Source organism: Rhinatrema bivittatum, chromosome 3 (genome assembly GCF_901001135.1).
Source record: "Rhinatrema bivittatum chromosome 3, aRhiBiv1.1, whole genome shotgun sequence".
Taxonomy (NCBI): Eukaryota; Metazoa; Chordata; class Amphibia; order Gymnophiona; family Rhinatrematidae; genus Rhinatrema; species Rhinatrema bivittatum.
Genome location: NC_042617.1, coordinates 168889210 through 168916502, shown reverse-complemented (window position 1 = coordinate 168916502; position 27293 = coordinate 168889210). Strand labels below are relative to the sequence as shown.

Below are 27293 nucleotides of genomic sequence, written 5' to 3'. Positions count from 1 at the left end.
CCACTGGGTGACTCTCATGGCTAGGTGGACCATTGGGGTGACATGGACAGACAATGCCATGGGCCCCAACAACCCGAGGAGCAGGTGGACAGAGGTAGTCGTTGGCATCGGATGGAGGCTGCCAGGTTGGCTACGCATGCGTTGGGAAGGAACGCCTTGGCCAAAGTCGTGACCAGGTCTGCCCCGATGAATGACAGTTTTTGAGACTCCACGACTGTAGCAGGGCCGCTGTGTGATCAACCAGACTCCACGACTGAGAAGGTGGGGAGTCTGGCAGCACCATGAGAAAATTGAGGTGGTAACAGTGGGCTATGATGGACAATACCCATCGGTCAGTGGTGATTGGTATCTAATTCCTGGCGAAGCAGCACTGACGATCTCCAACAGGTGGGTTGGCTGGTGCAGGCAGGGGGGTTGGATTCTGCTCTCTGGATGTGAGTCAAAACCCAGTTGCAGGGCTAGGCTGGGGAGTTGGCTGTGCCCTCTTTTGGCAAGGATGGTCTCATTGAGAGGGCAGAGTTTTACAAGCATGGGATGCTGGGGGGGTAGTATCTCTGTGGTTTGTAGAACTGTTTTCTGGTGTCCCTATCTGGACCACGACAGGCCACTCAGGGGGCATCTGTGGTAGCAGGAGCAGATGCAGGGTCTCATGGTGATCCTTGAATTGGGCCACTGCGTCACTGATTTTATCACCAAACAGGTTCTCTCCTGTACAGAGGAGGTCCGCCAATTTGTCTTGTTATCTCAGGACGAAGATCTGAGGCCTCAAGCCAGGCACAGCATCTGGCGCTAATGCCAGCTGCTACGATTCTTGAGGCCGTTTCTTAGGCGTCATATGCCGCCCTCACCTCGTGCTTTCCGGCTTCCAACCCCTTTTGGAGAATGGAGTCCAGACTCTCCTGAAACTGCTGTGGCAGGGATTCCGAAAACTCTTGGACTTGTCTCCAAAGGTTTCAATTATACTGGGTCATATAGAGCTGGTATGCCACTATGTGAGCAACCAGCATAGACCCCTGGAAAACCCGTCGACCAAGGACATCTAGGGCTCTTTGGTCTTTTCCCTGAGGGGCAGAGGAATGAGGGCGGGTCCTCTTGACCTTCTTCTGGGCTAACTCTACCACAACTGACTGGTGGAGCTATTGGCTTTGAAAATCTAGGGCCTGTTGCACTAGGTACGTGGCATTGGTCTGTTTATTGACTGGAGGCACAGTACCGGGATGTTCCCAGAGACTGTGCAGGAGGTCTGGGAAAACCTCATGGACTGGGATAGCCATGACCTCTTTTGCAGCGTCCACAAACCATAGGATCTCCAACATCTTGTGGCAGGCATCTTCCTCTGTTGCAAATTGGAAGGGTATTGTCTCTGCCATTTCCCTTATGAAGCTAGCAAAGAAGAGGTCTTCCGCGGGTGAGCGTCATCTTTCCTCCGGGGGAGAAGGTTCTGAAAACAGGTCCTCGGAAGCCTCCAAAGAATGGTCCGAGGAGGCATCACCCCATAGGTCTTCGGGGGCCTCTTCATCACCAGGGATGTGCCTGGGTCGAGGAGAGAGGGTGGCACAGATAATGGTGGTGCCGGCACTGAGGGCACCGGGACCTGAGAGGAACGCCAGAGCACCGGAAGGACCGATATGGGATCCTGCATCGGTGGTCCTGCCGCATCTTCCTCCTTCAAGGAGCCCGGGATTGGGATGGAGACCAGAGGAGGTATCGGTGGTTGGCTGGGCACTGGAGGCTTGGCTGGTACAGGCTATGTCGGCAGAGCACTGAGCAGGACGTCTAGCTTTTCCAGAAGGGGTGCCAACATGGATGTCGCCTGTTCCGATGCCAGTAAAAGGGCCGGTGTCTGTGGCGATTGAAAACCCCGAAGGGCGTTGAGCACTGCCTGTTGGACCATACTGTCCAACACCTCCTGGAACGAGGGTGTGGAGAGAACCGACCCTGAAGGAGGCAGGCAGGCTAGGCATCACGGAGCGTCCATGGAAGTCCGTGGAGGCTCTGTACCCATCACCATTACCGGTGAGGAACGCCTTGGGCTCCCAGGTCCAGAGGAGGATGGGGGTTCCTCTCCCCGGGGGCCTCTTCGGAGGAGGCTCGGTCGAGGACGATGCTGCCACCGAATGGAGATGCATGTTGGTGCCGGTGGCGATGCTTCTCACAGTGCTCAGCCCGGTCTTTCTCCAGTTCCGAGGATGATGGGGAAGCCTTGGAATGGGTCGATGCCGGCAAAGGTCGATCTCCTGCTCCTCGGTCCTCCCGGCAGGGCTTTGATGGAGAGAGACCAGAATCAGATGGATCCCCTCGACCCGATATATTCGTCACCGGAGTCAATGGAGCAGGTTGCTTGGGCCCAAACAAGTGCTCCATCTTCTCCAGGCAGGCGCGCCGGCCTTTGGGGGTCATCTGGGCGCAGCTCGGACATCGACTGACGTCATGGGAAGGCCCGAGGCAGAGAAGAGACACATTGTGCGAGTCAGTTATGGACACAGTCCGCGGGCACTCAGGGGCACTTCCTAAACCCAGTCGCCATGGTAAAAATAGGCAGCGTGCAATCTGTGATCATCTGTCACCATGAGGTGAATAAAGATGAACCGACCGCAAAACCGCAAAGTGAACTCACCAAAACGTCGGAGGAGTCTATGCTCGATGGGGGACCCCACCACAGGGTAGCATGTAAAGGTAAACTTCAAAAAATTTCCGTGAGGAAAAACACACAGAGTTCCAAGAACCGCGAGGCAAATGCTGCGCAGAAAAAAAGAGAGACTGAAGGGGGACCCCATGTGGCCACATGGTTGGTGGTATGCTCGGCATGCTCAGTGTGCCAGTCAAAGTTCTAGAAACTTTGACAAAAGTATTCCGTGATGGGTGACATCCTCAGATGCAGCCCTATCTGTGAGGAATACCATCCTGCTTGTTCTGGGAGAAAAGGCCAAAGTCAACTAAAACAGATATATATATACACAAACTGAAACTGTCTAATATTTCACAAGCCTGGCACTATAAAAATATTTAATATATTCTGTTACATACAAACAGTATACATTGTAGACTAACACAAAAAAGGTAAAACAGACAAACATTTAACAAATGTTTAAAAATCTCCATGCCAACCTTATATTTAAAAAAAACATTCTAAAGGTTGTAAAAGTGAGAAACTCTCGGGGGGAGACACTGTTTGAACTTGTGACTCTGCGAGTTTTATGTGGAGCTGCAGGGAGGCCTAGTATTTTTATCCTCTATAATATGGAAAGCTAGGCATGCCTCTGCAGCAGTCCAACTGGACCAGCACTGGTTGTACCCCAAACTGACACCAATATATAAACCATGCTCAGAAGGCATACTGTGTTGGTCCCATCAACCTTCTCAGCATCCACCTCACAGAAGTGCTATCCATCCGGCCCATGATTCTGACTCCGTTTCCAGTGTTCCTGCCTAGTAATCTTGGTTCTAGTATTCCTGCTCTTATATCTAAGTACTTCTGGATCCTGTCCAACCCCTGGGCTCTACCCTCATTCTTCAGCCTTGCCTTTCCAGGGCCGCACCTTCCCTCTGGGGAGGCCTCTGATTTCTGAACTCTGGTAGAAACAAAGATGAACTTAAACAGAATTGGAAGACAAATGAAGCTGGCTTAATGTGTTCAGCAGTTAATTCTGTAAGGCTGGCAATTATCTTAACAAATGCTTTAAAAAATTAAAACAAAAAACAAACAAAAAGACAGAAGTACAGAGATTCACAATTGGGCACATTGGGTGAAGGGGCAGAGGAGAGACCTTATTAGGTATAATCTGTCCTACCAAATATCCCCAAATTAATTAGGTGTTGGGGAAACCAAACCCACCTGAATGGAGGTGTCCATTGCGAAATGCCAGGTTAGTACTGTCGCTACAGACCTCCATTTGCGGCTTGGGAACTTGCATACCTGCTTGCAGATTCTCTATGTAATAAACAGAAGGGGGGAAAGGAAAAAAAAACAATGACAAAAAAATAAAATCAAATGAAGTAACAAAAACTAATAAATTTCTAATTACTAAAAGGGATCAGGAATCTCTCTCAATCAACAGCAGGGCTTCAAATTTCTACCTTTAAAAAAAACTTATTGTCCTCGGCTGGTTTAAGCAAACTGCCCATATTGGTGCAAACATCATGGGTAGTTTTGATGCACAGGATCTGCACAAAAAAATAAAGCTAAATTATATGCTTAGTTTTCCTGTGGGTGCTTGTTTTCTGCTGTAGGAAAAAGTACCTGCAGAGATTAGCATCTGCTTTCTCTTCAGGTAAATTTGCGGTCAAAATACCACACACAGTTTTGAAAATCCAAAACTACATGTGCTGTTGCCTTCAAAACTTAACCCTGCCTGCAGGAACACCTCTGCACTATGCAGTAAGTACACGCAAACTTGCAATCATACACAATGTAGACAATTTTCTAAAAGCCCATTTCCACAAGTAAAACACTTTTTTACTTGAAGAAATGGCTTTATTGTCCTCACTGTGTATACATACACAATATAAATCTCCAAAAAAAACAAATATATGCAATTCAAATTGTTAATGACAATTTGACAATGGACTCTGGCTCTGTTACAACTCTACAAGGAAAAACTATAGAATACAAAATTACGGCTTTATTTGCTAAGCATTTTTCCTCACAGACATAAAATGGGAGAAAAACCTTAGTAAATCAGGCCCTTAGTTGGCAAGAACAGGTTAACAGTTAACCTGTATAAGCAGAATATTCACATATGCATTTCAGTATTCATCATAAAATTCCAATAAAATGATCATTTGCAGTTTTATCTTTTAGTTTCATTTTAAGAAGTTATGCTTCATGAACTTTAATCTTTTCACAAATTAAATCATACTGGAAGTGAGAGTCACTGAAACATATTAAACATTACCCGACATATAATCTGGCAGAAATTCAGATTCAGCTGCAATTACAGAAACTACAAGTATAACATACTACATTCTCCCAAAGCTCTCCTGACTTAAATGTGTGAACAATCTGAGGAAACTTCCAAGTATAAATCCACATTTGGAAGATTATTAGTACAACAGACCTTCAACCTAGCTCTACATTTAAATTGCTTAAATACCCTTTCCTATAATTTTTCAAAATTAGAAAATATTTAATTCAAAGATAACTGTATGCCCATTAAGAAAAAATGTGTTTCATCAGTTTTAAAATGTTCACCCAGCATAAGACATACAGCACTTAACTTAGCAACCAATGGAACACCTTACATGCTTTTGAGTTTTGTGCCATTACAAATGTTTTCTGCTGACAGACTTCATTGAAAGTCCAATGTCAGCCTAAAATGAAAACTGTATGTTGAACCATCTGAGGATAGAAAAGAAAATGTAAGTCTTACAGGCTGACTTCCTGCTGAAGAGTGTGAGAATGAAGCCAATGAAGGATCGTTAAATGCAACTGAAGAGAAGGCATAAGAATAACTACAGCCAGCCAATGCACATTGTTACTCCTGGGAGAATTCTACGCAAAAAAGTTTAAAATTCTGCACACAAAAATTTTAAAATTCTGCAAACTTTATATTGGTCAAAATAATTTACATGACAGGCTTTAAGTAATTACATTTTAAATTAATACAGAAAAAATTACTTAGAGATGCAGTATTTTAAACATTTTGAGCAGAATTTCCCTAGAAATTCACTGTAAGAGTGTCCCTTCCACTTGCTCTCCCTAATCCCCCTGGCCACTTTGCCCTCTCAGGCCCCCCAACTCCTCCACCTCTAACCTCAACCCCATCCACTCTATCGCCAGTCCCAGAGTTTGACCCTGTTCTCAGTACTGTCCCTCACACAGGCTCCCTTTGTCCCTCCCTCTCTCTCACACATGCTCCCTCTTTCTAGTACACATACACACACCCTCATACAGGCTCCTTCACTTTCTTGCGCACACACACACACACTCCCCTCATACAGGGCCCTCTCTCTTGCATACGCACCCACACAAGCTCCCTCTCTCTCACACACACACATACATCCTCACACAGGCTACCTATGTCTCTCTCTCATGCACCCCTTCACACAGGCTCTGTCTCACACATACACAATCCCTTCACACAGGCTAGCACCCTCAGATACACACAATCCCTTTTTCATACACACGCGCTCCCAATCTCTCACACACATACACACTCCTTCACAATCTCCTCATATAAGGTTCCCTCTCTCTGGCACCCATTAAGCATCCCCCCTCCCACACACCCCCAACTCCTGTCACACACACACACATTCACTCTAAGCAGGGCCTTCATATTTGCCATGAACGGCACACCGGGGCCTTCATCTTCGCATGCTCTGTTCGCAGAATGCAGGGATCTCCCTCTGCCATTTTCTGCGCAGCATTCTACGCAAATTCTACGCTCCGCAGTAGCTCTGAAATTCCCCAGGACTAGCACATATAACAATTGCATCCTCTCTGCCGCTCAACATTTCACATTATATAGATGTAGGTTTTACTCCTGAGGGAATTCTGTCCAAAAAAAATGTACAAATTCTGCCTACAATATTCTAAAATTCTACACAATTCTGCAGGTTTTATTTGTTCATATAATTACTGAGTAATAGTTAATTGATAATGGAATACAGAAAAAAAAGTTATTAGTCAAAGATTCAACATTTTTGTTGTGTGCAGAGATTTGTCTCATCATAAGGCCTGGCCCCTCCAGATTGCTCTTTCCCTTATGGCTTGAACCCATTGCCTTCCCCATACTTGATCTCTCTTCCCCTTTAGGTCAATTTCTCAGTTCACTAACTCTCCCCCAGAACTGACCATTCTTCCAACCCTTTTTCCCCCTCCAGATTTCTCACTGCCCCACCAGATTTAAGCTCCCTTCAAAGTTTGAAGCCTTCCCCTGCTCTATCAACCCCCCTAATTCTCTCCCCTCACCCCAGAAAGACCCTCTAGTCATCTTCCACCCCTGCCATTTAGCAAAAGCCTCAACTTTCTATCTGCCCCTACTGGCTTGATTCCTGAGAGGCACAGGAAAGTGCCCCCTCCCAGTTCTCTCTTCATGCCAGTGAGATTCCTTAACTTTGTCTGCCACTCCCACTTTAGCAAGTCCATCCAGCTCTCTTCTTCCTTCCCAACAGCTCGATACTGTAAGGTGCGGTTGGAGATTAACTCGCTGTGGGCGCACAATTGGGACACGTAAGGCGATCCTGCGATACAGTCTCCAGTTTCACGCGTCCTTAGCGCTTCTTGAAACCAACCCGTAACCTTTCCCGCACGCAGCATGTAAAAGATATGTAAATGAACGAATTAGCTATTTAATGAACGAATTAGCTATTCCCTCCGATACTGTGACGCGCGCTCCGACTATCGCTTTTTTCCCCTGCCGATTTGCCGCGCGTTTAACCTGTTAGTTTACCGCCTACCCCTACCCCTGCGTTAGAGGCAGGAGTAAGGGTAAGCGGCAAACTTTCCCCCAGCCCCCGCTCACCTGCCCTGGTCGCGTCCATGGGTGCCGGTCTCCGGGGTAGCCCCAGTCCTCTCCCTCCTCCCGAAGCAAAAAAAAAAGCGAAAAAAAAAAATCCAATGCAGCCTCACTTCGGCAGCCCCCTTTCGGCGGAGACGGCAGTGTAAAGCGAGACGGACCACGGCGCAAGGAGAGGAGGAGAGAGAAGACGCAACTTACTCCAGCCAGCCCTCTTCCGGACAGTGGCTCCTCTGCCTCCCAGCTGCCGGCGAAGATAGACGCCCGAACGGGTAGGCCCCTGAACAAGCTATCTACCTTGCTTGTTCAGGCTCCAGCAGAGGGCTCCCCCCCCACCCAAAGTACTCTCTCCTTTGTTAGAATTAAGGCTGATGTAGGCTCATCTCTTCTGGCCTACATGTGCCAACGCTGACTTCAACTCTTTTCGGTCCATATAGGCCAGTCCGCTGCTGCTCCTTTCACTTCCAGCTGACACCACTATTCCTTCCTCCCTTTCAGCCTGCACAGGCCTCCACTGCTGTTAGTGTTTCCTGGTCCCTGAGCCTTATTCTGTGAAGCAAATGAAGAATTCTGAACAAATCCTGCAAAACTGTACAATACAGAATTCCTCTAGGAATAAGGCTTTTTCATTTTTAAAAGTCTTTAACTTGATCCCCTGCAGCCTCTGAGAACAGTCCTTTCATGCTATTCGTGACCCAGCATTACCAAATTGTTTCTTTCATGCAGCTCCATATCAGTAACATTAGTACCAGCATGAACCAATCTCTAGTGAACTGGACAACTCAAAGGAACTGGCACAATATTTTTAAAGTTTTCGCTTCTACTCCACCAATCCATATCTGGATCAGGGTCACAGGAGCTTAAAAAGGTGGCCTATGTGAAATGAGATGGTGTCCCCATAACTAAAACCATCAGATTTATGAATTGGAACCATGCTGAGGGTGGCAAGCAGGCAGGGACAGACATTACAGGCACAGATACAGAACAGATTCTCACTCTCACAGGTTGTCCCTCCAGAGCAAGGTTAAGACACATGGGCAGGGCAGAGCAAGAAAGGCTGCACTGCTACTACCCAGGACAAATGTATTCTGAAGATTTCAGTATCAAGTGCTGTATTAAATTTACTATTTAAAAAAAAAAAAAAAAAAAAAGGAAAAAATCACAAATCAAACTGATCCAATGTGTTAGGTACATGTTTAACTTGCTCATAATGGCTCTTAGCTATGCAAAGAAATTGTAAGGATGCATGCTAATAAAGTTATATAACGACTAAGTACAATTTACAATTTATACAGAGCAATTATTATTGCTAATCTTGTTTATTTTTACAGTAGCAGGGATACAAATTTTTATGGCATCTCTGAAAGTAATTTTGTGTTCTGGTGATCTCAAAACATTTGACCTTCCACTTCATTTTATATTGTCATTAGAGTTCTAGATAACAGAAACTGATGATAGTTAACTCTAATACTATTGCTCAGTAGTAATACAGGTGTACAACAGTCATGTTAACCTGTCAATTGAGCAGGCACATGCATTTTTGTTATTATTTAACCACATGCACACACATATATCCACAAGTTTTCTAGGCAGTATGAAATAATTATACAAAAAAAAACAAACTCTAGAACACAGTATGCAGCAAAATCCTGAAAAAAAATAAATGAAATACTTCCATCAGTCAATCAGAATGAACCGAAAGCAGAAATAACTGATGTACTTTCAAAATAATTCTTTATAACTTCCATACAATTTTTAATGTATTTTGTGATTCCATTTTCTAAAACTGATAAAGCCGTTGAGCAGTAGATGTCATCACACACTATTCGTTCATGCTGTTGCAACTGGTTCCACACATCAGCACAAGCAATCAGAGCATCAGTTACAGGAGGACACCAGAATTAAAGACTTCAGAATTCTGCTAATCTCCTGCTTATTCAGAATTGCACATTCTAAAATTTCCCTCACTTGTTTTTTCAACTGGATGTCACTGTCTTCTATTTTTTTTTTCAGTAGACTCCTTTCGATGTTTGGAATGCTATTTTTATTTCTCAACTAGACAGCTTCCTTTTCTGCCTCAGCTACATTCCATAGCCTTGAATCAGGGTCCCACCAAAAGGCAAACTTCTTTAGTGCAAGTGTCCTCATATGTCCAGATATCTGCTCCCACTGATTCCAAGTCTTGCTACATTTGGCTATATTATACTGCTCCTTGCATGGTGCATCCATAGGAGTCAGAAGGAGCTCAAGACTGAAAAGGGAGGAAGTTATATTGTGATATGCAGGAAGTAATGCATCTTTCTCATGAAGATTGCAGTTCGGTGTATACAGGCCATGAAATCATGGCTATAGAAAGCAGAAACTGTATAGAGTATCCATTTATTGGAGAAGGAATCAGCTAAAGAGTCATAAGCATTCAAAACATTAAGAGAACTACCTGAGAACAAAAAAGGTTAGACTAAAATAAAGTGAAAAAAATCAATCATTTCATTTTCATTTATTTATATACTGCACATACCAAACTTACAAAGCCAATCAAGGTGGTTCACAACACAAATCACATAAAATACATAAAAACAATATATAACTCCCAGTCTCCCTCCATCTATTAAATTCAATGATCCCTAATCACTAATAAAACAGGCTTCCCACCACCAGTTTCTGGAACTACCTCCACCACCATAACCACAGATTTTAAAAAGTTGTAAAATATATATTGTAACAATAAGAGAAAGCAGAGTTGCTTAACTGTTCTCCTAGGACAGCAGAATGTTAGTCCTCATACATGGATGTAATCAGATGGAGCCTGGCATGGAAATCATCTGTCAAAGTTTCTAGAACTTTGACTGATATACTAAGCATGCTCAGCCTGCCCCAGTCCACACAAGGTCCCTCTTCTGTCTTGTAGCATAGAATTATGAAAAAATAAAACAAACATAGATGAAACCCAACTCCACTGGGTGGCGGGCAGATTTCGAGAGGACTAATATCCTCCTGTCCTAGGAGAACACCTGTTAAAGGGAAGCAACTCTGCTTTCTCCCAGGAGAAGCAGGATGGTGGTCCTCTCACATGGGTGAATCCCTAGCTACAGGCTATCCCCGAAAACAAAAAGACCAACAGACACCTAACCATGGGATGCTAACCAAGGCTGGATCGGATGAGTATTAATTTTTCTCTCGTATCCTGTATTCTTGCGCCAGAGGCGGGTACAAATTATTTAGTACTCTATTGAGAGTTATGAACAGAGACAATCATTTTAACGTATGAACAAAAAATGGATCAAAAAAAGGAGTTGTAATTAAAGTAAGGTGGCCCTATACCGTATCAGAGTCTGTGCTAAATACAGACCCTTAGAGTAAGGGGCCCACATATATATAGTTGGCTAAAGAATTATATTCAATTAAGTTTGACCAGTTGAACCCATTATTGTTGTTGTTGTGAACATACATTAAGGTAAACTGGAATATAGGGATATTTTGGGGTAAGGATTGTGATTAAGATGGAATGTTGTCACCATCTTGGGCAGGAACTTAAGGTGAGTGCAGAGAACCACATGGTCATGAAAGAACTTTGTGTATGGTAACTCACAGACTCTGCTCGCTGAGGTCACTGCCACCAAAAAGATGACCTTTCAGGTCAGGTATTTCAGGTCACAGGAGTTCAGCGGCTTGAAAGGAAACTTCATCAGCTGAGCCAACACCATGCTGAGGTCCCCAAGACACAGCGGGAGGCTTCAATTGGATCAGGCCTCACATGAAGTGACCCACCAAAGGCTATATGGAGATGGGCGAACCTGGCCTGGTGGTAAGCTCCGATCACGCTCGAGTGCACCCTAACGGAGTTGGTTTTCAAACCAGCCTCCGAGAGGAAGAAGATGTAATTAAGCAGTTTGTGAGTGAAGCAAGAGAAGGGATCCAGGGCATGTTGCTCACACCACACCGAAAACATCCTCCACTTAAGCCCATAAGATTTCCTAGTAGAAGGCTTTCTGGAAACCACCAGGACCCGAGATATATCACCTGAGATATCAAGGGGCCACAGAATCAACCTTTCAACAAACAGGCTGTGAGAGACAGGGCCCGGAAGTTAGGATGCCACACTCTGCCCTGATCCAGAGTGATGAGATCTGGGGCGCATCCAGGCTGATCGGTTCCCGAAGGGAGAGGATCCTGCAGGAGCAGGAACCAAATCTGCCTTGGCCAATACGAGGCTATGAGGATCATGGTTCCCCAGCCCTGGCAAAGCTTCAAGAGAATCTTGATCACCAGAGAGATCAGAGGATACGCATATAGAACGCTCTGGCCCCCATTGTGGGCAAAGGTGTCCGAAGCTGGGGCATTGTCTGTTCGATACAGGGAGCAGAACTGAGCCACCTTGCTGCTGCTGGGAGATGCGAACAGATCCACGTCTGGGGTTCCCCAAAGACGAAAGAGCCAATCCACCACTGCCTGGTTCAGGGACAACTCATGGGGCTGGAAAGCTAGACTCAACTGGTCCGCTATCACATTGAGCTATATATTTGGCTGGAACGGACAGAGCACCATCCCTTGGGACAAGGCCCAGGAACAGATCTGAACCGCTTCCTGGCACAGAAGAAACAATGTCGTGCCCCCCCCCCCCCCCCCGCTTGATGATATATCAATTTACAACCTGGTTGTCAGTCTGGTTCAGGACTACCTTGCCAGCCAGCCGATTCCCTGAGCCCAGAGAGTGTATCTGATCACCCAGAGCTCCAGGAAGTTGATTTGGCAGTGTGCTTCCTAGGCAAACCACAGACCTTGGGTGCGGAGCCCTTCCACATGGGCTCACCACCCCAGACTGGAGGCATTCGTAGTGAGTACAATCTGAACAAGGGGAGACAAACACCCCTCACTTCAGATCAGAGTGGGTCCTCCACCAAGACAAAGAGTCCCGGAGAGACGGTGTAACCTGGATGTGAACCAAGAGACTTTGTGTGGCCTGATGCATAGGTGGCCAAGGAACAGAAAGGTGCAGCGGTGTCGCTGGCTTCGAAGGGCCTTCCTCATCTGAAGAGCCATGAACGAGGATGGCATTGGGCCGAGGATGTAACAGTGCCCCACGGGGCATAGACAGTCCCCAGCTGAGTGGGGAGGATATCAAAGAGAACATCAAGGAGCTCCAACAGCAGTTAAAGCAGGGAGACTGCAGCCACAGGAGCAACTGCACCCTGCGCTCCAGATCCTCCTCAAAGTTTGCTAACGCTAGGACCGGCTGAACAGCAGGCAGCGTGGCACGATCCTCCTCGGAGCCTCGAGGGAAGTCAGCACCCAACACTGGAATTGGTGGGGATTGCCTCGGAACCCCAACATCAATAGAGGGTATAACTGCCTCGCCTCGGGGACACTTCGGTAAGAACTGGTGCCAACCCGAGCCCAGCTCAGTGCGCCAACAATGACCGATGTCGATGCTCTCTTGATTTCCCACAGTGCTCGGCCAAGTCTTTCCCCGGCGCTGAGGTGGAGAGTGAAGATCCAGACTGGACTTAAAAGGAGACTGAAGAAGCCTGAACCCCAGCCCCCCACCTCTGGTGTTACCGGTGGAGGGTCAGATGGCGAGGGATCGATGCCCATTAGTTCCCCATGATCCTTTGGTGTCCTTCAGGGCCCCCGACCACCGATCATTTGCCAGCCCCATCCCCACTCGCATAGCATCATTGTCAGCCCTTGGGTGCCATCTGATCACACAGACTGCACCCCCTAAACGTCGTGGGATGTCCCCAGGCAGAGGATGCACACATTGTGTGGATCCGTGATGGACACAGTCCAAGGGAACTGGGGGCACAGACGAAAAGCTGACCACGCCATGCAGAAAACAAGGCCAGTGAATGGTCGATGGCCCGCGAGCGCCAAAGTCACCACTACCGAGAACTGACCATGTCGCTGGACTGACTAAAGGCAGGGGGAACAGAGAGAGACCAGACACAGGACAAGGCCAAAATACTAGTTGAAAAATGGAAGTTTTCCCAGAGAAAAAGAGCATGAGCTCCAAGACTGCGAGACGACAGCTCCACGGTGAAAGACTGAAGAGGGGTCCCGTGTGGATGCCGGACTGGGGCATGCAGAGCATGCTCAGTGTGTCAGTCAAAGTTCTAGAAACTTTGACAGAAGTTTTCTGTGACAGGCTCCATTTGATGATGTCACCCATGTGTAAGGACTACCATCTTGCTTGTCCTAGGAGAAATCTGAAATGTTTATTTAAGTATTCGGTTGGAATCCTCTTTTTATCTATATTCTACTATTTGGAAGTCCAAATTTTACAAAAGTGACTTAAGATTTTTTACATTAAAACTTCACCAGTTGATAGACATTCTAAATTTAATGTTACAGTAAAATGTTGATAAATACAGGTAACCTATATTTATTCAATACCAAGAACAGGGTTGCAATTAGGTTTTGTTTTTTTATCCTACATTTCTTGAAACCATATTACAATAAAGAATCATACAGGGATTTCAAGAAGGGATGCAATCTCAATGGTTCTCCTGAGCACACTGTGCATGTCTTTCATAATTCCTTTTCTGGCCATAGATTTGTATGACCTGAGCACAGACGTGATGAATCGTTATAGACAATAAGTGCAGACCAGAGAAATGAGAGAATAAGAGGATGAGATAATGGTGGGACCTAAATACTCACTGCTGGAATTGTGAAATCAAAAGAATCATAAGTCACCATAGACAATATGTCCTGGTGAATTTTATCTAGCAAAAGAACAACCGCAAAAAACAGCATAACTTTTACTGTGAAAATATAAAATCTCATAGAAAAGGGTTAAACTCAAATATAACCCGGACATGCAGTTTGCTTTTAATTTCTTTAGTGGGCATCTAAGTACGTTTTTGCTATGAGAAACATAGAAACATAGAAATGACGGCAGAAGAAGACCAAACGGCCCATCAAGTCTGCCCAGCAAGCTACTCACTTTATCCATTTTTTTTCCCTTTTTCTCTCTCCCACCTGTTACTATTGGCTTCCAGTACCCTCCAGCCCTAATTCCCCTCCACCCCACCACCAATTTAGAGAGCAGCTCCGTATCTGCATCCAAGTGACATCCAGCTCAATTAGGGGTAGCAACTGCTGTAACAAGCAGGCCACCCCCTTGCCCCATATACTCTTACCCACCCCTGTTTTTATTTTTTTGGGTTTTTTTTTATTTTTATTTTTTTGGAGATAGCAGCCCTCCATCCTTCCGCTCCGTGAAGGTGGAACACTAACTACTGGCCACTGGCATCCCGCTCCGTGAATGCCTCTGTGGCTACTGCCGCTCCGTGCAGTGTTTTGCTGCCTCCACTTTATTCACGCCCTCTAGACTTGATGGATCCACAGTGTTTATCCCACGCCTCTTTGAAGTCATTCACAGTTTTAGACTTCACCACTTCCTCCGGAAGGGCATTCCAGGCATCCACCAGATAAAATGGTTCACATAGGAGTTAATTTACTGAATTGTATTTACTGAGAATGTGAATTATATAAAATATTTTTGACAGTTATCAGGTACATTCTTTGGGAAACTATTAATTTCCATACCTTGGTAAGGGGCTCTTGACAAAGTGAAAGAGCCTATTCCTCCTTATTTGTTGATGTAGAACACTGCTACATTGTCATCTATTTGGACAACCACTTTTTCTTTTAGCCAAGAATTCTACAGCCTTAGAGCACTGAAGAATAAGCTTAACTCTAGATGGCTTATGCCCTCCCAGAACCGGGTTCATATCCTTAGGGAGCGAGGCCATGAGATTATCCACGGAGGGACTCTCCAGACCCAGTTCCTGCAAAACAAAAAGTAGGAGGGGCTCTAATTCCTCCTTACGAAAAAGACAGAGGGCTCTAGGGTCATCCCCCTCCTCTAGGGGGGGGCATCCACCGAATCCGAGGAAGCAGCGGGGTCCGAGGACACGGGAGACATCGGGGGGGCACCCCAGGGACCACCCGCACCCGAACTGGTCCCTGGAGCTCCGCGGCCGGTCCAGTGGTCAACGGCGCTGAGCGAGGGATTTTTGGCGGGGGGGCAAGGGGGTGGGCTTTCGTCCAGCTCATGCAGGCTAGCTAGATAAGATTTGTGCATGAGGAGGATGAAATCCACTGAAAAAGGGACCCTGGATTTGGCGGGGGGGGGGGCGAGGGAAGGTCAGGACCCCCCTCCTGGGCACCCGCGGGGGCCAAATCGGGGGTTAAATCAAAAAAATCTGGCCCCCCAGCCCCAGGGAGCACTGAAATCGGCCCCAATGAAAAATCCAAGATGGCGGCTGTTCCCGGGTTCTGCCGACCCGGGAAAGGCCTAGCCATGCCGGGAGGAGTGGAGCTTCGGGGCTAAATTTGCTTGTCCTGCCGAGGAGGGACCTTCCCCACCCGGCAGGCAAGCAGTGCAGAGGCCCTGCCGCGAAAAACGCGAAGAGGGCAGCCCACAAGAAAGGCAGGCTGCCAGCCGGGACATAACTAAGCCGCGGCTAAAGAAAAAAAAAAGCTGAAAAAAAAGCTTGACAGCCTGCACAGCAGGAGAGAGCAGGAGGGAAACCTGCTGCCTTCTGCTTCTCTGGCTGCCAGTTCTAGCCCTACTCTGACCAGAAAAAAATAAAAAAGCTGGTCAACTGCTGCAAATAAGTTAGAGGTAGGTGAGTACCTGCAACTTATTGAAAGTTTGAAACTTTTAAACTCCTTTATTTTTTTTATTTATTTATTTTTTTACTGAGCGCAGCAGCGGGTTAAAAACCCTCTCGGCAGCCAGAGGGGGAACGAGGCCTAGAGAGCGTCGGTCCCCGCACCTGGAAGCATCCATGGACTCAGGACTATGCAGGGAACCCCCTCCTGCAAAAGGGGCAAAGCCCCCCTGAGCCGGGCAAGAGCTGGGAGATGGACGTCTCCCACACAAAAACAGTAAAAGCACTAAAAGAAGGCAAAATTTCCTTCATAGATTTTTTTTTTCCTTTGTTTCTAAAACAAGCGGGAATCAAAGAACTACTTGCTTGAGCCGAAAAAGAAAGAAGAAGAGGCTGACTAGCCTACAGCAGAGAACCGAAGGGGAGATGCTGCACCTGCTGGAGACAGACGAATACTGAAGGGGTAGAGGATAGGCTCTGTCCTGATATAGGGCATCCTTCAAGTTTTAGTCTGTCTCCACCTGCTGGAAAGGAGGCTCAACCCACTGTCTGGACTGATCCAAGGTACGTACAGGAACAACCTTTACTGCCACACCATATCCACTTGCAGCTGCCAGGTACTTCCATACTCACTGGTTACCGAAACTGACGTGCTACTCAGTTGTTCACAAAACGTCATTGCACACCAGTTCCCTCCGGTCTTATAAAGTCAAGCAAATCCAGATACACCTGTCCTAATTACCTACACATGAATCCCGTATACCAAATTAACACTACCAGAACAAAATTCAACCTAGATACTATTCATAAAATTAAAAAATTGCACTATGTATGTAACCACTAGCCGTTAAGCCCGTAACAACGGACTACATTAACCTTTTTTTTTCAGTCCATTTCCTTATCCCTCATTCTCCTCCCCTCAGTCACTCTCTCCCCTCCCCCCCCCCCTCATTCACAACCCCTTCGGATGGCGTGCCGCCGCCGCTACTGCTCGTGCTCCTCGCCACACCATTTTGGTTACTGGCAAGCTCTGACCAACGTGCTGCCCGCGCATGCGCGGTAGAGTTGCTCTCTACTGCGCATTTGCGGCATGTCGGTCAAGCTTCATTTATCTAGTAGATGTTCATCTCTGCATATAACGCATCACTGGCCCATGAATTATCCAAAACTTTGAGGATACACGATAGTATTTAGAGCCCAATTCCTAACTCACAAATATTCAAACATTATCCATCCTCAGAGATAATTCACAGAAAAGCTTGCCATTCAATCGACCCATTAAGGACGTGTGGAGCTACCACGTGCCAATTAAAGATAAAGCACTGTTCAATTTTTCTTAGTATTGCTGATAAATCACCTCCAATTTTAAGACCAAGCTGTTTAATAACAAAAAAACGAATATCACTCAAAGAATGTTTCTTTTCCACCCACTGGTCCACCAGAGGAGCATGTGCTCTTAAAGATTTAATCAGACTTCTATATTAAATGATACAAAACCAGATAGCCTTTACAGTTTGACCCACGTAAATCAAATTACACGGGCACAGAATAGCATATATTACTCCACTGGTGTTACAAGTAAACACCTCAGGTATCTTATAAGGACTATCTAGATTGGGATGTTGAAAGATCTTACATTCCAATACTAGGGGACACACTGAACAAGATCCACAAGGGATCTGTCCGTGGTCCTGATTCACAGCAACGCTTTCACTCTGATATTTTAACTTGTCCCATAGAGATTGACTTTATCGTAAAAATTGGACTTTCTGTAAAGGGGACAAAATATGCCAATGCTTTAAATATAGCGTCTTTCACTTCGGTTAATTTTGAAGAATACGGAATGGTACAAATCACCCTAGTCGGCAACTCTTTCTGATTTTTTATTAAAAGATTCTCTGTTAGCATATAGAGCTCATTTATATGTCTTAATGGTGGATTTAGAGTAACCTCTAGAAATAAATCTATCACTTAACTGCTGTGCTTGTATTTTAAAATCAGAGGTAGATGTACATAATCTCCTATACTGTAAGAAATGCCCAACAGGTATATTGTCCTTCAGTTGTTTGGGGTGGAAGCTTTGATAATGTAGCAGGGTTTTGTTTTTTTTTGTTTGTTTGTTTTTTAAATCGGTGGCTTTCCTGTAAACAGTCATGGCCAATCGTTTATTATGGATATATACCGTACCTTCATGTCTAAAAAAGTGACTGTTTATCCTTAGTAATAGTAAATTTCAAATTCAAATCACTGGAATTTAATAACGTGACAAACATGTCCAATTCCTCATCATTCCCCTGCCAAATAAAAAATAAATCAATGTATCTTCTCCAATATACAACTTGTTAAAACAAAACAGAACTATAAATGAATTTCTCTTCAAAGTAGGAGACATGCAAGCATGCCACACTAGGCGCCATGAGCGACCCCAATGGGATGCCTTTAATTTGTGAAAAGAATTGAAATTTGTAACTGAAACAATTATTTGTCAAAGCTATTTCAGCAATGGTAATCAAAAAATTGAATCTACGCTCCGATGTGTCAATTTTTTTCAATTCCATTTCAATAATCATTAAAGCATCCCTCTGGGGAATGCTTGTATATAAAGAAGCAACGTCTGCTGTTACCAATATCCAATTTTTCTTTACTTCTGGCAAAATTGACAACTGATTTAATAAAATCAGTAGAATCTGAGAAGTATGCCTGAACACAAAACCAACATGGAGAAGGAAATCCCCAGAACCCTCTGTGTGTCTTTGGCCTGCCTGGGCTGAATGGACTCTGAGTGACTTACAGAATGTCCGTGGATATCTGTGGAGGCATGCAAGCTGGCACCAGACAGGTGATGTCTATTTATAGAGTCACCACAGGGGAGCTTCAGGCACTATTCTCAGAAGTTTGTAATCCACACAGTTACAGACGTGTTGATTGCCTTTACCAGTAAGAGTTTAACAGAACAAAGAGAGCCATGGGAAATGGGCTACACATCCTGGGAAGCCAATCAGGGAGCATTAGGGATGATTTAATCATGCATTTGACATCACAACTTATGTAAATGATCCTTTGGGCAGTCATGCAAGTCTCTAGAACCTTCTATCCTTTTCCTGTATTTGAATGTTATCTATAAAAGAAGGATCACTTCCTGTATACAATGAGATGCTGGTCAGTTTGTAAGACTAAGGGCACCCAGTATCTCCTGAGAATACTTATATTGATTAATAAAAATACATTATACTTTTACTGAGCGTTCTTGAGTCCCTGGCCATAAGCATAGAGTAAGCTTTACAAATCCTTCACATATGAAGGAATAGCTGCCACATATAGTTGGAATTGAAAAAAATGGACATATCGGAGCGTAGATTCAATTTTTTGATTGCCATTGCTGAAACAGCTTTGACAAATAATTGTTTCAGTTACAAATCTCAATTCTTTTTACAAATTAAAGGCATCCCAATGGGGTCACCCATCGCGCCTAGTGTGGCATGCTTGTATGTCTCCTACTTTGAAGAGAAATTCATTTATAGTTCTGTTTTGTTTCAACAAGTTGTATATTGGAGAAGATACATTGATGATTTATTTTTTTATTTGGCAGGGGAATGATGAGGATATTTGAAGTTCGTTATTGTAAGCAGTGGTTGTGTATGAAGATATGTATGAAGATATGGAGTAACGGATCGGATTTAAATGAGCCATAATGTTGAAGAGAGCCACATTGTGATATGATTAGGTGAGATACAGGTTATCGATTAAAAAGGAATTTTTGAAAATTGTGATTATCCTTTGCAGTATAGGAGTAAATTAAATGTTTTGATTGTAGGATACAAGTTGAAGAAAGGATACAGCGATAAAACTATATATTGTCTCTGAGGAAGCCCTTATGATAAAGGGTGAAACAAAGATCTTTGTTGGATTTTGCACTTTAGATAAATACAATATTAATGAGAACTATATTGATGTTATGAGCATTTAATGATATCCGTGAAGAATATATATGAGTAAGAGATCTCAATCAACAGTAATCATATGCAATGAATTTAATGGAAATTTTGTAATAGATATTTTGTATGTAACAAAGGAAAATATTGTGCAATATTGTAAGTGTTTTAAATAGTATGTATGGGTATGTGTGTGCTAGTAAGATTTTAATTGTTTAGATAGGTGTTTAAAGTAAGAGATTTTGAATAAATTAAAAGAATACTGTAAGTATATGGTTTCTTTGTGTGCGTTGCTGACATTAATAGAGAACATCTTTGAAAGTATACCCTCTGTGTTGTGATACCGAACCAAATGAAGATAGACATAATATGCATCTTAGACACCAGGTGGAAAACCAAAGGAACATGGCGATACAAGGGTACAATACACATCATAATGTTAGAATAGACAGAAGTGGTAGTAGTGTGGCACTATATGACAAGGACTCTACAGAATCAAAATAAATACAGATACTGCAAGAGACAAAGTGCACTCGAATTTTACTGCAGAAATTCTATGCATGATAGGGAGTTTCTACTGTCCACCTGACATGGATGGTAAACAGAATGGGGCAGATTTTAAAAGGTACGCGCGCGACATGCATTTGTGCACGCTACCTGGTGCACACAAATGTACGCCGGATTTTATAACATGCGCACGCAGCCGCCTGCATGTTATAAAATCAGGGGTCGGCATGCGCAAGGGGGTGCACACTAGTGCACCTTAAGCGCACCAAGCCCTCGGGGAGACCAGCTGGCTTTCCTCATCCCCCCCCCCACCTTCCTCTCCCTTCCCCTACCTGTCCCGCCCCCCCCCAGCCCGAAGAAAAAAAAAACCCATACATTTATCTCACATGTCACGCCTGCCAGAGGCAGGCGTAATTTGCTCATGCCGGTTGACTGCCGGCGCGTGATCCCCCGGCCCAGCAGCCTTGCAGAGGCCTCTGGCCACGCCCAAGCCCTGCCCCCAGACCACACATCCCCGCCCCTCCCATTTTTTCAAGCCCCGGGACTTACACCCATCCCAGGGCTTTATGGCGTGCCACCGGGCCTTTTGAAAATAGGTCCAGCGCGCGTAACCCTTTCAAAATCTGCCCCATTCTGTGACATGCTAACAGATCAGTCAGGTTACTATGCGTGAAACCACAACAATGGAAGATTTCAATTACTGTATTTTTCGCTCCATAAGATGCCTTTTTTTTCCCCAAAAGTGGGGGGAAAATGTCAGTGCGTCTTATGGAGCAAATACAAAAAATAATAATTAAACTACAACCCCCCACCCTCTTGACCCCCCCAAGACTTGCCAAAAGTCCCTGGTGGTCCAGCAGGGGTCTCTGGAGCGATCTCCTGCTCTTGGGTCGTTGGCTGCTAGTAATCAAAATGGCACTGGTGGCCCTTTGCCCTTACTATGTGACAGGGGTTACCGGTGCCATTGGTCGGCCCCTGTCACATGGTAGGGGCAATGGAGGTGTCAGGAGGGTGGATGTTGTAGTTAATTAAATTTGAAGGGATGGGGCGGTGTTTTGGTTTTTTTTTTTTTTTTTTCCACGAAAGAACGATAAAAGTTTTCTGATCTGGGGAGTGGACCGAAATGGCCCTCCCCAGACCCGAAAACGAAACAGGGACAAAAAAAATTGTATGCACACCCCTTATTTGCTCCATAAGATGCACAGACGCCCGGGAACAGAGCAGGTTTTAAGCACACAATTTTTTTTTTTTTTAATTTCCCCCCTCTGAATCCTAGGTGCGTCTTATGGTCAGGTGCGTCTTATTGAGCAACAAATACGGTAACCCAAAATTGATTAGGTGAACCCTCTCATTGGGACATGTCAAGCAAATTAAATTCCTACTACTTCACTTGATTTGGAGCTTAAATGTACTTTAATACCCCAAACATATTTCCTTGGTTCAGTTTCCTCCTGCAAAATAAATGGTAATTTCCTTGTCATTTTTTGGACAAAGGCAGGATGTGTTTGTCATGTCCTCTGACAGCAATTCATTTCTGAAGAGGTGTGTGAAGACAGACCACTGGAGACTTCATGTCAGAATGGTATGAAAGAGCAGTATATGAAGACAGAATCCTTGAGTCAGAAAGAACTATAAAAGCAGTTCTCTCTGAGATTGTTCTATCCTTAGATTAAGGCGAACTCTAAGAGAATCTGTGATCTAAGCAGAAGAAATGCTTGCCTAGACTGAGATGGAAGCATAGAAAATTGAGTCTCAGATTTTAGAACAATAGATTCCACTATTGGTGACATTGGGTCTAAGCTGGATTGAGGAGTTAGAAAGTCTGGTATATTGATGAAATAGTTCTTGATGAGCCAAGCCACTTTTCTTTTTTGTTTTTTTACAAAGAATATTTCCCATTTGGAAGGCAGAATCCCAGTAGATGAACTATCAAAGTCTGGAATGCCCCAGTGCTGCCTTGGATCAGAAAGGTCTCCCAGTAGGAGAACATCACCGTGGTGTAAGCAGGAAGTGATCCTGTAGCAAGGAACTGCTCTCCAGGTGATGTATTGTCCTCACGCACTGAGGACAAGTCTCCCAGGGCTACTGCACAGGAGGGAAGGGTTGGGTCGGACATCATAGTTGGTGATTCAATTATTTGAAATGTAGATAGCAGGGTGGCTGGTGGACATGAGGAACGTCTGGTAACTTGCCTGCCTGGTGCAAAGATAGCAGATCTTACGCGTCACCTAGATAGGATAATAGACAGTACTAGGGAGGAGCTGGCTGTTGTGGTACATGTGGGCACCAATGACATAGGGAAATGTGGGAGAGAGGTTCTGGAAGACAAATTTAGGATTTTAGGTAGAAAGTTGAAATCCAGAACCTCCAGGGTGGCATTCTCTGAAATGCTTCCTGTTCCACGTTCAGGTCCCCAGAAGCAGGCAGAGATCTAGAGTTTCAATGCGTGGATGAGACGATGGTGCAGGGAAGAGGGATTCAGTTTTGTAAGGAACTGGGGAAACTTTTCCGAAAGGATGGGCTCCACCTTAACCAGAGTGGAACTAAGCTACTGGCACTAACTTTCAAAAAGGAGATAGAGCAGCTTTTAAACTAGAACAAGGGGAAAGCAGACATTCACTCAGCAGTGCATGGTTCAGAGAAATGTATCTTTGAAGGATACTAATGAAACAGGCGAGTTAGGGCATCCCAACAGAGAGATTCCAATAAAAGCAAACGTAGTCCATGAGCTTATATGTAAAACATCACTGTAGCTAAAAATTTCCAAATTATCTCTAACAACTGAAAAGCAAGTTGTTAATACAAACAAAAAACACACTTTGAAATGTCTGTATGCCAATGCCAGAAGTCTAAGAAGTAAAATGGGAGAGTTAGAGTGTATAGCAGTAAATGATGAGATTGACATAACTGGCATCACAGAGACTTGGTGGAAGGAGGATAACCAATGGGACAGTGCTATATCAGGGTACAAATTATATCGCAATGACAGGCAGGATCAACTTGGTGGGGGTTGTGGCACTTTATGTCCGGGAGGGTATCAAGTCCAACAGGATAAAGATCATACAAGAGACTAAATGCTCAGTAGAATCTATATGGGTAGAAATCCCATGTGTGTTGGGTAAGAGTATAGTGATAGGAGTATACTACCATCCACCTGGCCAAATGGTCAGACAGATGATGAAATGCTTGGAGAAATCAGGGAAGCTAAACAATTTGGTAGTGCAATAATAATGGGACATTTCAATTACCCCAATATTGACTGGGTAAATGTAACATCAGGACTTGCTAGAAACAAAGTTCCTGGATGTAATAAATGACTGCTTCAATGAGCAATTGCTTCAGGAACCAACAAGAGAGGGAGCTATTTTAGATTTAATTCTTAGTGGAACACAGGATTTGGTGACAGGTAACGGTGGTGGGGCAACTTAGCAAAAGTGATCATAACGATCAAATTTAAACTAATAATTGGAAGGGGGACAATAAGTAAATCTACAGCTCTAACACTATACTTTCAAAAGGGAAACTTTGATAAAATGAGGAAAATAGTTAGAAAAAAACTGAAAGGTGCAGCTGCAAAAGTTAAGTGTTCAACAGGCATGGACATTGCTTAAAAATACAATCCTAGATGCGCAGTCAAGATGTATTCCACTCATTAAGAAAGGTGGAAGGAAGGCAAAAATATTATCAACATGGTTAAAAGGTAAGGTGAAAGAGGCTATTTTAGCCAAAAAATCATCCTTCAAAAATTGGAAGAAGGATCCATCTGAAGAAAATAGGATAAAACATAAGCATCGTCAAGTTAAGTGTAAAACATTGATAAGACAGGTGAAGAGAGAATTTGAATTGAAGTTGGCCGTAGAGGCAAAAACTCATAATAAAAACTTTTTAAAATATATTCTAAGCAAGAAACCTGTGAGGGAGTCAGTTGGACCATTAGATGACCGAGGGGTTAAAGGGGCTCTTAGGGAAGATAAGGCCATTGCAGAAAAAGACTAAATAAATTCTTTGCTTCCATGCTTACTAATGAAGATGTTGGGAAGATACCAGTACTGGAGATGGTTTTCAAGGATGATGAGTCAGACGAACTGAACCAAATCACTGTGAACCTGGAAGATGTGGTTGGCCAGATCGACAAACTAAAGAGTAGCAAATCACCTGGACCGGATAGTATGCATCCTAGGGTACTGAAGGAACTCAAAAATTAAATTTCTGGATAGTTAAAATTTGTAACCTATCATTAAAATCATCCATTGTACCTGAAGACTGGATGGTGGTCAATATAACCCCAATATTTAAAAAGGGCTCCAGGGGCGATCCGGGAAGCTACAGATCAGTGAGCCTGACTTCAGTGCCGGGAAAAATAGTGGAAACTATTCTCAAGATCAAAATCGTAGAGCATATAGAAAGACATGATTTAAGGGAACACAGTCAACATGGATTTACCCAAGGGAAGTCTTGCCTAACAAATCTGCTTCATTTTTATGAAGGGGTTTATAAACATGTGGATAAAGGTAAACTGGTAGATGTAGTGTATTCTACTGGTTCACCTTTATCCACATGTTTATTAACCCCTTGAAAAAATGAAGCAGATTTGTTAAGTAAGACTTCCCTTGGGTAAATCCATATTGACTGTGTTCCATTAAACCATGTCTTTCTATGTGTTCTACGATTTTGATCTTGAGAATATAAATGATCTGGAAAGGAATACGATGAGTGAGGTTATCAAATTTGCAGACGATACAAAATTATTCAGAGTAGTTAAATCACAAGTGGATTGTGATACATTACAGAAAGACCTTGCAAGACTGGAAGATTGGGCATCCAAATAGCAAATGAAATTTAATGTGGACAAGTGCAAACTGTTGCATATAGGGAAAAATAACCATTGCTGTAGTTACACGATGTTAGGTTCCATATTAGGAGCTACCACCTAGGAAAAAGATCTAGGCATCATAGTGGATAGTACTTTGAAATCATCGGCTCACTGTGCTGCAGCAGTCAAAAAAGCAAACAATGTTAGGAATTATTAGGAAGGGAATGGTTAATAAAACGGAAAATGTCATAATGCCTCTATATCGCTCCATGGTGAGACCGCACCTTGAATACTGTTTACAATTCTGGTCGCTGCATCTCAAAAAAGATATAGTTGCGATGGAGAAGGTACAGAGAAGGGCAACCAAAATGATAAAGGGGATGGAACAGCTCCCCTATGAGGAAAGGCTGAAGAGGTTAGTGCTGTTCAGCTTGAAGAAGAGATGGCTGAGGGGGGCTATGATAGAGGTCTTTAAGATCATGAGAGGTCTTGAACAAGTAGATGTGAATCTGTTATTTACATTTTCAGATAATAGAAGGACTAGGTGGCATTCCATGAAGTTAGCAAGTAGCACTTTTAAAACTAATCAGAGAAAATTATTTTTCACTCAACACACAATTAAGCTCTAGAATTTGCTGCCAGAGGATGTGGTTAGTGCAGTTACTGTAGCTGGGTTTAAAAAAGGTTTGGATAAATTCTTGGAGGAGAAGTCCATTAACTGCTATTAATCAAGTTGACTTAGGGAATAGCCACTGCTATTAATTGCATCAGTAGAATGGGATCTTCTTGGTGTTTGGGTACTTGCCAGGTTCTTGTGGCCTGGTTTGGCCTCTGTTGGAAACAGGATGCTGGGCTTGATGGGCCCTTGGTCTGACCCAGTATGGCAATTTCTTTAGTTCTTATGAGAATTAGCACAGTTTGTTTAGTGCTTTGTTGATCGGTACAGATATTTTCTCATCAGCACTAACAAAGATTCAGTGATTTTGTTGATGGCACTGGTGACCCTATGCTGAACAGCAATGATGCCAAAAGAGTTTCCTTTTGGCTGATTTTTTGGTGCCAGGAAGCTGTGTGTCTGAAGCCAAAAAGCACATCTCTCCCTCTTTTTTTTTTAGAGAGGTAATGATGCTTGTGCAGAGACTTTTTCACGTAATGGCATGTAGCTTGAGAGGTCTCTGCATTCTTTGATTTAGTGCTGGTCCCTCAACTGAAAATAACTCTTGGGAACCAGAAGGCTGTTGAGAATTGAGGAATGCTTTCAGTTTGTAGCCCCTGGATGTAATGGCTTTTGGAGACATCTCAGTGTAGATGCTGCAATTAGGAACATCATGGGACAGGACTAAACATCTAACACACAGGGCATGATTATTCAACGTGGTCATTTATAGGTGCAGCAAAGGCAATTTTTGAAGCTGTGTTTGGCATCAAACATTGTAGAAAGCTATGAGGCTAAGGCAAACTCAATTTGGACAAAACTAATTTTGCATTTTCAGTTTCTTGAAAAGGCAGCTTGTGACTGAAAAAAAAAATCAGACTGATAAATTTAGAAAATGAAACAAATTTACATAGAGAAAACCGCGGGTGGCCTACAGAATGAAAAAAATATACTTTCCTGAACATATCCAGATCAGTCCAGACAAATGGGTTTTATTCAACCCTACCAGTAGAAATGGAGGCAGGGAACAAAACTTTGGGCACTGCCACAAATACGAGAGTGCCACCTGCAGTCCTTCAGTATTTCTCTACCTCCAGCAGAAGGTAGAGGTGCTAACCCTGCAGTCTTGACTGATTGGATAGTTTGAGAAAAGTTTGCTCCCCGAGGTGCCAGGTTCCTGGAAAAGGGCCATGCCTCGGGTGGAGCCGGGCAAACGGGGGATTGGATACCCCTGTCTAGTTCAGCCCACATCTCCAGGACCCTGGACAGCCAGTGGTCTGCCTCCCTCGGTGGGACCTGAAGCCCCTCCAC

At 44.1% G+C, this 27293-nt stretch overlaps 1 protein-coding gene across 3 annotated transcripts in view; it reads right to left on the bottom strand.

Annotated features, from left to right (window-relative positions):
• SPAST (spastin) overlaps positions 1 to 27293 on the bottom strand; it is a 367367-nt gene that overhangs the window by 286002 nt on the left and 54072 nt on the right. For 2 of the 3 annotated variants that reach the window (XM_029593917.1, XM_029593915.1), the window contains exon 4: positions 3836 to 3931. The exons of the other annotated variant lie outside the window; for it this stretch is intronic. In XM_029593917.1, the coding sequence (XP_029449777.1) occupies positions 3836 to 3931 (96 nt within the window). The remainder of the gene's footprint in view (positions 1 to 3835; positions 3932 to 27293) is intronic. 3 annotated transcript variants of the gene reach the window in all.